At 41.3% G+C, this 13,693-nt stretch overlaps 3 protein-coding genes across 4 annotated transcripts in view; 1 reads left to right on the top strand and 2 right to left on the bottom strand.

Moving 5' to 3' along the window:
- LOC145444248 (uncharacterized) overlaps nt 1-13,693 on the bottom strand; it is a 170,285-nt gene that overhangs the window by 30,259 nt on the left and 126,333 nt on the right. The window lies entirely within an intron of this gene.
- Nucleotides 1-13,693, bottom strand: part of LOC145444219 (uncharacterized) — a 166,698-nt gene that overhangs the window by 72,416 nt on the left and 80,589 nt on the right. The window lies entirely within an intron of this gene.
- Nucleotides 4,585-7,639, top strand: LOC145445368 (ficolin-1-like). The gene is made up of 4 exons (XM_080323561.1): nt 4,585-5,247; nt 5,305-5,401; nt 5,963-6,059; nt 6,428-7,639. The coding sequence occupies exons 1-4, from the start codon at nt 5,104-5,106 to the stop codon at nt 6,726-6,728; spliced, it is 639 nt and encodes a 212-aa protein (XP_080179687.1). The 5' UTR covers nt 4,585-5,103; the 3' UTR covers nt 6,729-7,639.

The following is a 13,693-nucleotide window of genomic DNA, read 5'->3' as shown; positions in this document are numbered from 1 at the left end:
CACCTCCAAAAATCGAGTGACTTGACTTGACTCGAGTCACCTTCGAAAATCGATTGACTTGACTTGACTCGAGTCAAAATGTGCAATGACTCGAAATGACTCGTGACTCGAAGGTAGTGACTTGATCCCAACACTGGCATGTATATATGTATGTATGTATGACGTATGTATTGTATATTGTATAGTTATGCCACTTTAGTATGACGTTCTCGCCTATGAAATCTACGTGACAGAGGTCAATTAAGATTCAAAACAACACACTTGCTGTTTGTGGTATTCGTGGTGTTTGTCGGCTACTATGGTCATTTACACCAGGCCAATTTTCATCATTTTTATTCCGTAGCTGCCGAATTGTAGTATGGCCCACTTCTAGGCTTTTTATAAGACAGCGCTTGCGCGGATGATACACGCTTGGCATCGCTGTTGAGTGAAGTTCTTGTCTGTTAAGCTGTTAACCAATCGTAATTATTGATTTCGGGAAGTGACAGTCCCGTCGGCGTTACGCAGCAGAAACTACAATGCTTTTAGCGAACATTCGAACCATGTACGGTAGGGTTGTTCAAAAATAACTTTTTTTCCCAAATTTCACTCGCCTGAAAAGACAGCCAGGTTGCCTAAAAAATACGGTACACACCAAATTTCAGTCAATTCCGACCGGTAAAATCCGTGCAATCTTGAATTGAAATTTCGAGCATTTTTGAATTTATAGTATTTACGGTGGCAAATTTTGACACTTCGGTATGACCAAACATCTTGTGGTGTATTGAACTGTCTATCGACCCGGAAAACTCTCTGAGTGCAGAAGAAAAGGCACGGAACCATTCCTCCTTTGCACTGCCAACTGGTAACATGACATACCTCAAATATCACATTGTTGGTTGGCGCGAATTCACTACGGCACATATAAATGGCCTATGATGGTGCGGATCCGCTAAAATTCGAAAATAATATCTCAGCATTCGTAATCGCCTTGTAGGGGTATATAGGAGTCGTGAAGAGCAAATATCATAGCACATTGCGAAGAAAACAGCCGCAACGTCGTCAAATCTACATCGGTACGACAAAAGATATACCGTCGGGTATCGATATTAACCTGGGAAATATATTTTGCAGGGTTGTAATGACTCGAGTCATGACTCGACTCGAGTCACGATTTTCTGATGACTCGACTTGACTCGAGTCATTTTTTCAAAATACGGAAATGACTCGACTCGACTCGAGTCAAACTGTGTATTGACTCGACTTGGACTCGAGTCATTGCGCATGACTCGACACAAGTCATTGACTCGAGACTCAAACGGTCAAGACAGACATTTCCTAGTAATTCCGAAGCCAACACACTATTGGGATTTCGTCTGTTGGTACTGGTACTTGAAAATACCACCAGAAACTGCTAAAAGCGAGGAAAATTGTTATATTATAAATGCGAACCATTCGATATCACCAAACAGAGTTATAAAAAGTGGGTTTACCAAGACTTTAACTGGAAACTGAGCAGTCAACACAATGACTTGGACTCGGACTCGAGTCATAATTCCATGAGTCGGACTCGACCCTCCGCTCGATGACTTGGACTCGGACTTGACTCGGTGGTGAATTGAAATGACTCGACTTGACTCGAGTCAAAACTATAAAAGTGAGATTGACTTGTGACTCGGAGCCTTGTGACTTGGTTACAACCCTGATATTTTGCTCTATTTTACCTGTGCGTCAGTTGATTTTCTGTTCATGCTGCCCGATTTCAGCCTTAAAAGTATTTTATTTGCAAATATATATCACCATCGTATTAACGAGACTATTTCAATTTCATTGATTCATTTCCAGCAAATCAGTATCAAATTAATTTTTCATTAATTGACAATTTCATCATCTCAACTCTATCACAGACCAGTATCAAGATGTAAACCCGTGAAAAACGCTTTTACGTTCCCTTCAGGCATGCCTGGAACACGATATTTGGTCATATCGAAGTGTCGAAATTTGCCACCGTAAATACTATAAATTCAAAAATGGTGGGAATTTGAATTTAAGATTGCACGGCCTCTACCGATCGGAATTGACCCAAATTTGGTGTGTAGCGTTTTTTCAGGCAATCTGACAATTTTATCTCTAAGCGAGTGAAATTTGGAAAAAAAGTCATTTTTTAACAACCCTAATGTACGGTCACAAACACACGATACCGACGAAAACGACGAAAATATCTTCATACATCTGAGTAATTCCGCTGTGTAAACACCAATTTCATACTTAGAATGCACAGATAAAAACAAAATAAGTGTGCATATTACCACTTTATTACGACGTCTCAGCTATGAAATCTACGTAACTGACTGACTGCGGTTAATTCAGATTCAAAACAACACACTTGTTGTTGTTGCTGGTATTCATGGTGTTTGTCGACTACTATGGTCAATTGTTCATTTACACCAGGCCGATTTTCTTCAATTTTATTCCGTAGCTGCCGACCAGTTGCACGGCCCACTTATAGGCTTTTTATTAGACACCGTTCTTACACGGTTGATACATTTGATACACACTTCACATCGACTGCTGAGTGAAGTTCTTGTTACCAATCGTAATTATTGATTTCGGGAAGTGACAGTCCCGCCGGCGCTGCGCTTGCAGTAACGACAGTCGACAACGTTTTTAGCGAACCTTCGAACGATGTACGGTCACAAACACGCGGTACCGATGAAAACGACGAAAATATGTTCTTATTTCTGAGTAATTCCGCCGTGTAAACACCAATTTCATACTTAGATTACACATAAAAACAAAACAAGTGTCCCTATAACCACTTCAGTACGACGTTCTCGCCTGTGAAATATACGTGATTGCGGTCAATTCAGACTCAAAACAACACAGTTGTTGTTTGTGGTATTCGTGGTGTTTGTCGAATACTATGGTCAATTGGTCATTCACATCGGGCCAAATTTCTTCATTTTTATTCCGTAGCTGCCTATAGGCTACTTGTAACACGGCCCACTTCTGGGCTTTTTATAAAACACGGATGATACACACTTGGCACTGACTGCTGAGTGAGGTCCTTGTTTTGAAACCAATCGTAATTATTGATTTCGGGAAGTGAGAGTCCCGCCAGCGTTACGCATATGCAGTAATGACCATGTTTTTGGCGAACATTCGACCCATGTACGGTCACAAACACGCAATACCTACGAAAACGACGAAAATATGTTCATGTTCATACTATTGAGTAATTCTGCTGTGTAATCACCAATTTCATACTTAGATTACACAGATAAAAACAAAATAAGTGTGCTTATAATCATATATAAAGACACTGACAACCGAACTTGTTAGAAGGCGTTCGATATCAACGGGGTAGCATATCGGACATCCGCGAACATTGAGTGGTGCGACATAGTGAGTATTGTCAAATCAGGCCTTCCCTTCGGGGTCGTAGAAAATAAACCGGTTTCACGATAATTACTGAAAAACATGCTATAGCAGAGTTGAATTTCAATTGGGATCAATTACATGCGGGTAATGGTAATGGAAATAAAATGTAATGCAATCACGTGCAGGTCATGAGTGTTGTTTCATTGATAAAGGGCTTCTTAAATCTGGCTCGCCCAAGTTGGTCTTTAGTTTTCAATCCATTTTGCACCATGCCTTACCTTACATTTACATTGTCTTCAAAATCTGCTTGAGAATGTGACTTTAGCGTACATCATTATATCATAGAGTCCTTCATGAAGTTCTCGCGAGTAAGCTTCGGGCTGGTCGATTGATATTAATTACTTTGCTGGACCATGTTGTTATACAGTGACCCTCGATGGAAACTGTCGCTTCTCAACAGATATTGGAGTCGATCCAAATTCTCATTGAGTCACTGATGGGTGACATATTATTCTCTGCGGGTGGCAGCTGTACCGTGGGGCTCAGATTGCAAGGACAGGTCTACTCGGCGCCGTGATTTCGATGCCTAGACAATGAACATATGAACATTAGGGTTGTTCAAAAAAACCTTTTTTTTCCAAATCTCACTCGCCTATTGACTACATCGTCAGGTTGTCCAAGAAAACGATGCACACCAAATTTGACTCAATTCCAACCAGTAACGGCCGTGCAATCTTCAATTGAAATTTTTAAATTATTATTAAAAATAAAAAAATAAAAATTCTCAAATTTTTCTGTCAACCCCATGAAATTGTTGAGCTGTCTTCAAAGACGATGCAAAACAAATTTGAGTCAATTCCGACTTATAGAAGCGGAGTTATTCGAGTTTTTCGTTGATAATTCTCAGATTATCCTTGATCCGGGGATTATCAACGAAAAACTCAAATAGTTCCGCTTCTACTAGTCGGAATTGACTCAAATTTGTTTTGCATCGTCTTTGAAGACAGCTCAACAATTTCATGGGGTTGACAGAAAAATTTGAGAATTTTTATTTTTTTTATTTTTAATAATAATTTAAAAATTTCAATTCAAGATTGCACGGCCGTTACTGGTTGGAATTGAGTCAAATTTGGTGTGCATCGTTTTCTTGGACAACCTGACGATTTAGTCAATAGGCGAGTGAGATTTGGAAAAAAAAGATTTTTTTGAACAACCCTAATGAACATATTGCTATCGCAGGTCATTTCGGGCTATAGTTTTATCGCAGATCATTTCAGGCTATGGTTTTATCGCCGTCGATTTTTCTGGGATCGCAATTCGCGGATTCGCATATTGGCAAAACTGTATGTCTTGATGTGTACTGGCGATGAGATGTCATGCCTATAGCACCATGCCCTTCGGCAGCACACCATGGATTGAAGCATTCCAGCGGGCTCGGACTAGCGTACTCTTGTTCTTGCTAGTAAAGTTGGACTAAATTATGTTTATGATGCGAAGAAATACAATTCAAGATACTTAATTAATCTGCCCCAAAATTTATATAAATTCTGTAAAATTGTTGGGGTATGACCCCTTGGCTACGCCCTCGTATCATAAGGAGTAAGGACCCATTGACCCAAGTTTTTATGGCTCGCAGCGCATGCCTTGTAACAGCAGCATACGTTGTGAGTTCACAAGGTGGATTCCTATATTTACTCTTTTTCTTTTAACTGATGATGTTTTACGTTAGGTTTTTAAAATAAGATGGGATTTCGTAATCTTTCACTGCTGTTTTTATTTGTTTTCGACACATCGCCTACGTGGTCAACAGATGTTCAATCGTCTCCTTTCAAAGAAACTGTTTGCAACCAGTGCCAACAATGGTGTGGTGAGGGCGGAAGCTGGACCGTAAGTTGAGGGTGCGATTTCTGTAGAAAATGAGATTCCTTATCAGTTTCATAAAAGGTGTTCCAGCGAAGAATGAACGGAGACGTTGATTTCTACAGAAGTTGGGCTGATTACGAGAAAGGATTTGGCAATCCGGAAGGAGATTTTTGGTTGGGTATGACTTGGGTGTATATGACTTTTGTTTTCGATTCTATCTGGTGAATTGCGCCCAGCAATCTAGCGTGGCTAACAGGGAAAAGAGCACGGAGTATTTCTATGATATATATCACGACTCTCAATTCGACTCTCAACAACAAGATAGAGAAATTGACGTATTATCGGTATTAGTCCATGGGGTGATCGAAGTAATGATGAAATATACTAAAGTAGAAGTAGCGACGTAAAATTCTAGTGAAGTACGAATAGAAGTAGTGCTTCTCAAAGCATCCTTAAACTAATGCAAATAGAAGAAGCAGTAGAGTTTTGAATTCTAGTCATGTCAGTGATATCAAGTAATTTTGAAAAGCAGTCATTTGTACGCTATCGTGAACCGTCAAAACCCGTAGCGGAAAATTAGATTTGCTATAGAGAAAGCGTTCAAATGAAGGAAAACTATTTCAGTACAGCGGAAAAGTAAAATAACTTCGTTACTGATCTCCACTTACGTAGGCTATATGCCGAAATATCGATGCAAATTGAAACTCATGCTCGTTTGTAACAATCTACTTTCTTTCAGGCCTGAAAAAATTACATCAAATGACAAAGGACAGGAGCATGGAATTGGAAGTCAAAATGATCACGAAAGATGGAATATATTTGGTCGCTAAATACAGGTAAATATGAATTGTGTTGCATGTGGGCTTTGTTCCATTTACCCTCTGACACGTCACAAAGAAGTCTGGACGGTGTTATTACATCGCAAATTCGGGATCATTTATTCATTATTCTACGTACGCGTATTCATTAATTATTATCGTCGACGAAACTGAAATGCAAGTTTCGTTCATTTTATTCGAACCTACGTTTGACCATTGTTCGATTTTTTCGCTGACACGTCACAAAGAAGTTTTCATCAATTAGAATATGCTATTATGGAAGATTTTGAATCCACGATGACAAACATTTTTTAGTTATCGACTTCCGTCACAATCGCTCGATTTCGACTCTCTATATTTACAATGGCGCCAATTCTCATTTCCAGCAATTTTAGCATCGGACCCGGATCCGACAACTACAGACTGACTATATCTGGATTCTCGGGGAATGTTACCAGAGATGGTTTCATAGGTCACAACAATCAACAATTTTCAACAAAAGATGCAGACCACGATCGTGCATCATGGAATAATTGTGCTTCTTACCACGAAGGAGGCTGGTGGTATACCCACTGCGGTTTTAGCAGTCTGAATGGAAACTTCCACAAAACAGGCTCCAATAAGGGAATTTGGTGGCAGTCCAACCACCTGCGCTTCTCGGAGATGAAATTTCGCACAAGATTATGAAAAGAAATATAGACTTCGAAATACATGATGTCGGGAAAAATGACTAAAGTATCAACGAAATTACCTTTCGTAGATAAATCTCATGGGACGTGCTCGGGACAATTTTGGAATGTTGAAATTTTTGTTTATACTTGTCAAGTAATATTTCCATCGTGACGTAGGGATGGCGTGAACGCAAGGTTTGCGTTCGCGTTCGGTGTGTAAACCTCGAATACTTGGAGGTGTTTTTCATATATTCACCAAATTCTAAATCGCTATAGCTTTTCTTGTGCTTATTATCGAGCTCTGTCACTGGGTTGTAGGTTCTCGTCACTATTGTAGGCTTACCATACGTCCTCTTTTAAGAGGATTTGTCCTCTTTTTTGACTTTTTTGAAAGTGTCCTCGGAGGACGCCCTTTTGTCCTCTTTTTTGAGATTTTGTCCTCTTTTTTGAAAATCTAGGTCAGATTCAGAGCAAATTGCGAGTGATATGCCGCAAATTAGCACAGAAGTGAAGCTCCGGCGGGTATTTCGGAGTGAAAAACGGTGAATTTAGCTCTGAGCGAAAAGATAAACTTTTTTTTTTTAGTCAACTGATCACAAAGTGGGAAAAATTCACCGGTTTTTGAGAATTCTTCTCCGGTTTTGCAAGTCTGAAATTACTGAAAAACTGTCCTCTTTTTAGATTTCCAAAATATGGTAAGCCTACACTATTGCCATCAGTATGGAACGATAACCAATATATTGAGAAATGTTGTTTCAATGGTTGTTAGGGTGTTTTCCGACAACTTGTGGTCCGGTAGTGATTACGTGAACTTACTTTCATATTTTGCCGTAAACTGTTCTACCTTGAGCTTTGTGTCATTGGTATTTCTAATTTTTACAAATGTGTAATTTTTGAAGGCGATGAACATGTATAGAATTCTTTGAAGTTGGCATTATCTGAGACGCTATACCTCGGAAATTTTATAGAAAGGAGACGGATAATGATGCTCACAAATGGCGAAAAATGTCGTGGGAGGCTTTTCTGGCGAGAAATACGCAGCCGTGTTTGTGAGATGGGGCGTTCTGCTTCAACAATTAGGAACTGTCATACGCAATATAGGCAATTTCACAAATATATAGGCTAAACAGTGATAGCACAAGGGCTGTCCGCGTTGCGAAGTTCCCCAGTCTTCCATATAACACGGATATTCGTCGATCAGATGGTCCTTTACGGTTGTCCGCTGGCATGCGGCCGTAGGCCTACGCTATAGAAGTAATCGAAACGTGGTCATGAATAGCAAAAACAGCTTGGATACCCTGAATTATTTGCATCCGACTACTATACACTATACACACATTGTACAATGCGATGCACAAGACACAATGTAATATAATGAACATTTATGTTCATTTTGTGAGAACGAAACAATATTCGTAAGCAGTTTAGTACTTCGGCTTCAATAAACTGATACCTTGACTACGACACTCACAATAATACCAACAGTTGAGACAACAGCAACTTAAATGAAGAACTGTTCTCAGTACGCGAAACAGATAGACAGTCCACAATCATTATAGTCAATGCCAGTACATTACGATGAATGATCAACACAGAAAGGTAATCGGGCCATTCCATACACAGACAAACGATGTTCACATCACTACCTCTACAAATCTCCTGAAATTTGGTACACGCAGAGATGAGCTTATTCAAAACAGGATGAACTTTATTTTTTAATTATTGGACTTTGTGGTCAAAAGTTACGTCACTTTGAAAATTGACAATTTTCTGCTCATTTCGGGTCTGCACATCTCAGGTTTAATCAATGAAATATTCAAGAAGGTGTGGCTAGATGTTGGCCGACAGTTGAGATACGGCACTTGGATTTATCTGAAGCTTGTCTGATCGTCTATATTTCCAAGTGAAATTTAATACCCTGGAGGTTAGGGTCAAAGGTTAAATGGAGGGGGAAATCTGAAGTCAGTCAGGCGTTACACGATTTAGACAGCGGATTGCTCAAAAAGATATTAAAATATTTTGGAAAAAACGATCTTAAATGAAAGTTTGCTTCAAGGAGAATTCGTTCATAGCTGTTTGATTTTGGTTTTGAAACTGTAAAGTGACGAAATTGCAGTTTTAAGAGCACACTTCATTTGTACATGGAAATGCAGTACTAGTGAGGCGTGTTCGGATATCGAGTCTGAGGTGTGTGCGGGCAACATGTCTGGGGTGTGTTCGGACTGTGTTACCAATCGGACATCGTATCTGGGGTGAGTTCGGACTGTTTTTCCCCTCGGAAATTGTGTCTTGGGGATGTTTGGGACATCATGTCTTGGGTGGGTTTGGACAATTTTGCAACTCGGACATCGTGCCTAGGGTGTGTTCGTGATGTGTTGCCATTCGGACATCGTGTCTAGGGCGTGTTTGGACATCATGTCTGGGGTGTTAGGACTGTGCTGCCTCTCGGACATCTTGTCTGGGGGGTGTTCGGACGTCATGCCTGGGGTGAATTCGGACTGTGTTGCCATTCGGACATCGTGTTTGGGGTATGTGTGTGCTGCGCCAAACATGCCTCAGACCTGATATCTGCGCACTATTTTTATCCGGACATGCTCCGGTGCTGATACCTGCGCACTAAATACCCCCAGGCATTGTCCGGACCGAATATCTGCGTCCTAAACGACGCGTGAACTATGACCTATATGCTGTCTGCGGTTTTTGCTGATATCTGCGATTGTTGGGTATATCCACAGTAGTGATAGATGCGCATATTTACGTCCACAGTAGTGATAGCTGAATATATCCACAGCTATCACAGATATCACTACTGTGGTTGTGGAATTGTGGATATACTCAGCTATCACAGATATCACTACTGTGGATGTGGAATTATGGATATACTCGGCTATCGCTACAGTGGATATACTCTGCTATCGCAGATATCACCAAAACCGCAAACATAGAGGTCATATATAGGTCACGAGTCATTTAGGACACTGGTATCACGTCTGAAGCATGTCTGTGTCCATTCAGCACGCAGACCATGCCTGGGGGTATTTGGTTCGCAGGTATCAGCTCCGAAGCATTGCCGGATTAAAAAAGTGCGCATCACAAACATATACTCATCTATCACTACTGTAGATATAACCAGCTATCGCAGAATATCAGCAAAAAGCGCAGACATATAGGTCAAATATGGGTCACTCGTCGTTTAGGACGCAGGTATCACGTCTGACGCATGTCTGTGTCCATTAAGCGCGCAGATATCCGGTCCGAACCATGCCTGGGGGTATTTAGTGCGCAGGTATCAGGTCTGAGGCATGTCTGGCGCAGAACAAACATATCCCAGACACGATGTCCGAGTGACAACACAGTCCGAACACACCCTAGTCATGATGTCCAAATACCCCCCTGACGCGATGTCGCAGTGGCAGCACAGTCCTAACATCCCAGACATGATGTCCGAACATGCCCCAGACACGATGTCCTGAAGGCAAAACATTACGAACACACCCTATAGGCACGATGTCCTAGTTGAAAACTGTCCAACGCACCCAAGACATCATGTCCCGAACACCCCCCAGACACGATGTCCGAGGGGCAGCACAGTCCGAACACCCCAGACATGATGTCCGAACACGCCCGAGACACAATGTCTGAAGGCAACACATTACGAACACACCCTAGGCACGATGTCCGAGTTGAAAAACTGTCCAAACGCACCCAAGACATGATGTCCCGAACACCCCCCAGACACGATGTCCGAGGGGCAGCACAGTCCGAACACCCCAGACATGATGTCCGAACACGCCCGAGACACGATGTCTGAAGGCAACACATTACGAACACACCCTAGGCACGATGTCCGAGTTGAAAAACTGTCCAAACGCACCCAAGACATGATGTCCCGAACACCCCTCAGACACGATGTCCGAGGGGCAAAACAGTCCGAACTCATCCCAGACATGATGTCCGAACACGCCCGAGACACGATGTCTGAAGGCAACACATTACGAACACACCCTAGGCACGATGTCCGAGTTGAAAAACTGTCCAAACGCACCCAAGACATGATGTCCCGAACACCCCCCAGACACGTTGTCCGAGGGGCAAAACAGTCCGAACTCATCCCAGACAGGATGTCCGAATGGCAACACAGTCCGAACACACCCCAGACATGTTGCCCGCACACACCCCAGACTCGATATCCGAACACGCCCTACTAGTACTGCATTTCCATGTACAAATGAAGTGTGCTCTTAAAACTGCAATTTCATCACTTTACAGTTTCAAAACCAAAATCAAACAGCTATAAACGAATTCTCCTTGAAGCAAACTTTCATTTAAGATCGTTTTTTCCAAAATATTTTAATATGTTTTTGAGCAATCCGCTGTCTAAATCGTGTAACGCCTGACTGACTCCAGATTTCCCCTCAATTTAACCTTTGACCCTAACCTACAGGGTATTAAATTTCACTTGGAAATATAGACGATCAGACAAGCTTCAGATAAATCCAAGTGCCGTATCTCAACTGTCGTCCAACATCTATCTACACCTTCTTGAATATTTCATTGATAAAACCTGAGATGTGCAGACCCGAAATGAGCAGAAAATTCTCGATTTTCAAAGTGACGTAACTTTTGACCCCAAAGTCCATTTAAAAAAAAAAGTTCATCCTGTTTTGAATAAGCTCATCTCTGCGTGTACCAAATCTCAGGAGATTTGAAGAGGTAGCGATGTGAACATCGTTTGTCTGTGTATGGAATGGCCCAATCGCAAGAAAACTGAAATCGGTACCGATTTAACAACAAACATACAACAAGGATAGCCTACTGTAAAGAGCAATGGTCAATGTTGAGACGCCTTTTAGCAGCCTATTATGACGTCAGCGTGTACTCCAAGGTGGTGTGGACACTCGGAAAATCACGTGACTGTCACGCCCAGATACCTCAGACAACTTTGTTATTGTCATTCCGTCTGCAACAGTAGTCGCTATTGGTCTTTGTCGATTTTAATTATATACCATATCAAGTTGGGTGACAGGATTTAGTATGGTATATTTTGATGCTGTCATCTAGCGCTGAGTATCTTGTAGATCAACGCGCACCGGTATTTTGACGACTTTGATTACGGAATTACTATTCTAATCATTGAGTGACAATCCTGAAACTTACTGCGAAGCTGGATAACACAACCAAGATATACCTTACCGAATTTCGTCATCCATCTCGGTATAAAACACTTTCAAAATTCACAAATACCAATATCAACTTTTGCGAAAATTCCTTAATGCGGTATAGGCTCAATGCCAAATCAGCGCACGCTGACCCTGGATACTCGACTTTGATAACGTACTTACTACTGTACAGGGTTGTAACCAAGTCATAAGGCACCGAGTCACAAGTCAATCTCAGTTTTATAGTTTTGGCTCGAGTCAAGTCGAGTCATTTTCAATTAACCATCGAGTCAAGTCCGAGTCCAAGTCAGCGAAAATAGGGTCGAGTCCGTGTCACGGTATTATGACTCGAGTCGAGTCCAAGTCATTGTGTTGACTGTTCAGATTCCTGTTAATGTCTTGTTAAACCCACCTTATATAACTCTGTTTGGTGATATCGAATGGTTCTCATTTATATTATGCTAATTTTCCTCACTTTTAGCACTTTCCGGTCGCATTTTCTAGTACCAGTACGAATAGACGAAATCCAAATAGTGTGGTTACTTTACTATTCTTCGAAATTACAATGAAATGTCGGTTTTGGCGGTCTGCGTCTCGAATCATATGACTTGGCTCGAGTCATGCACAATGACTCGAGTCCAAGTCGAGTCAATACAGAAATTGATTCGAGTCGAGTCGAGTCATTTCCGTATTTTGAGAAAATGACTCGAGTCAAGTCGAGTCATCATAAAATCGTGACTCGAGTCATTACAACCCTGCTACTGTTGTTATTGAGTCAAAGCCTTGAAACTTGGTACAGTGTTAGATTCCTTCATCAAGATGTACAATACGAAATTTTATTATCCATCATTGAAATTTTACACATACCAATACTGGCTTTTATGAAACATCTGTTATGCGGTAGGCTGAATGCCAGATCAGCGCGCAGCCTGACATACGCGACTTTGATAACGAAATTGCTACCGGAATAATTGAGTCACAGCCTTGAAACTTGCTACAGTGCTAGATGTATCCATCCAATGGGTTGCGGCTTCGAGTTGAACCCGGCCGAGGTCGACTCCAGAATTTCCTACAAAAGTGTTAGATGTTTAGCTAGGCGATTTGGCGGTCTCGGGGGAGGGGGGCGGGAATAACGAAGGGGCGATCAGGGGCGAAAACGGACAAAGTGGGCAATGGGGGCGAAAATATCGAAGGGGGCGATAGGGGGGCGATGGCGCGTTAAAATGGCTATGTTGGAGTCAAGTCGGAGAAATGACGATTTTTTTTAGTCAACTCACAAAAATTTAGCTGTAAAAGTATAATTTATAGGTCGAGCCGAAATGTGTTTTTAGTTATCTCGCGGTAATATTTGGGGGGGTGATGATCGGTGTGGAGCTTGAAAAGGGGGCGATGAGTCGAAAAAGGTTTGGAACCACTGATCTAGGCTCCGACTCATCGCCATCACATCCGTATAAGCGGTATCTTATAAAAGCCTAGAAGTGGGCCTTGTTACAAGTCGGCAGCTACGAAAAACAATGAAGAAAGTTGGCCTGGTGTAAATGACCGTAATAATCGACAAGCACCATGAATAGCCTACCTCAAAAGCAAATAAACAAACTGTTCATTATAGGCCGTGATACAGGGCAGAGTTGGATCAATTACATTATTTCAGTTCAATTACAATTACAATTACAATTACTTTCATGAATGTTTCAATTACATTACAATTACAATTACTCCATGCTAAAAATATCAAATTACAATTACAATTACAATTACTCCTTGCATGTATCAATTACATTACAATTACAATTACAATTACTCCTTGCATGCATCAATTACA

Source organism: Botryllus schlosseri, chromosome 8 (assembly GCF_051294905.1).
Source record: "Botryllus schlosseri isolate E-star chromosome 8, Bs_hap1, whole genome shotgun sequence".
In the NCBI taxonomy this organism is placed as follows: Eukaryota; Metazoa; Chordata; class Ascidiacea; order Stolidobranchia; family Styelidae; genus Botryllus; species Botryllus schlosseri.
Note: the sequence above shows the minus strand (reverse complement) of the source record. Positions and strands in the feature narration are given on the sequence as shown.

Bases quoted from the DNA above. Each gene is read 5' to 3' on its own strand.
- LOC145445368 (XM_080323561.1), top strand. From the start codon at position 5,104: ATGGGATTTCGTAATCTTTCACTGCTGTTTTTATTTGTTTTCGACACA. The intron at 5,402-5,962 runs GTATGACTTGGG...ACTTTCTTTCAG, and splicing joins GGAAGGAGATTTTTGGTTGG to GCCTGAAAAAATTACATCAA. The intron at 6,060-6,427 runs GTAAATATGAAT...TCTCATTTCCAG, and splicing joins TATTTGGTCGCTAAATACAG to CAATTTTAGCATCGGACCCG.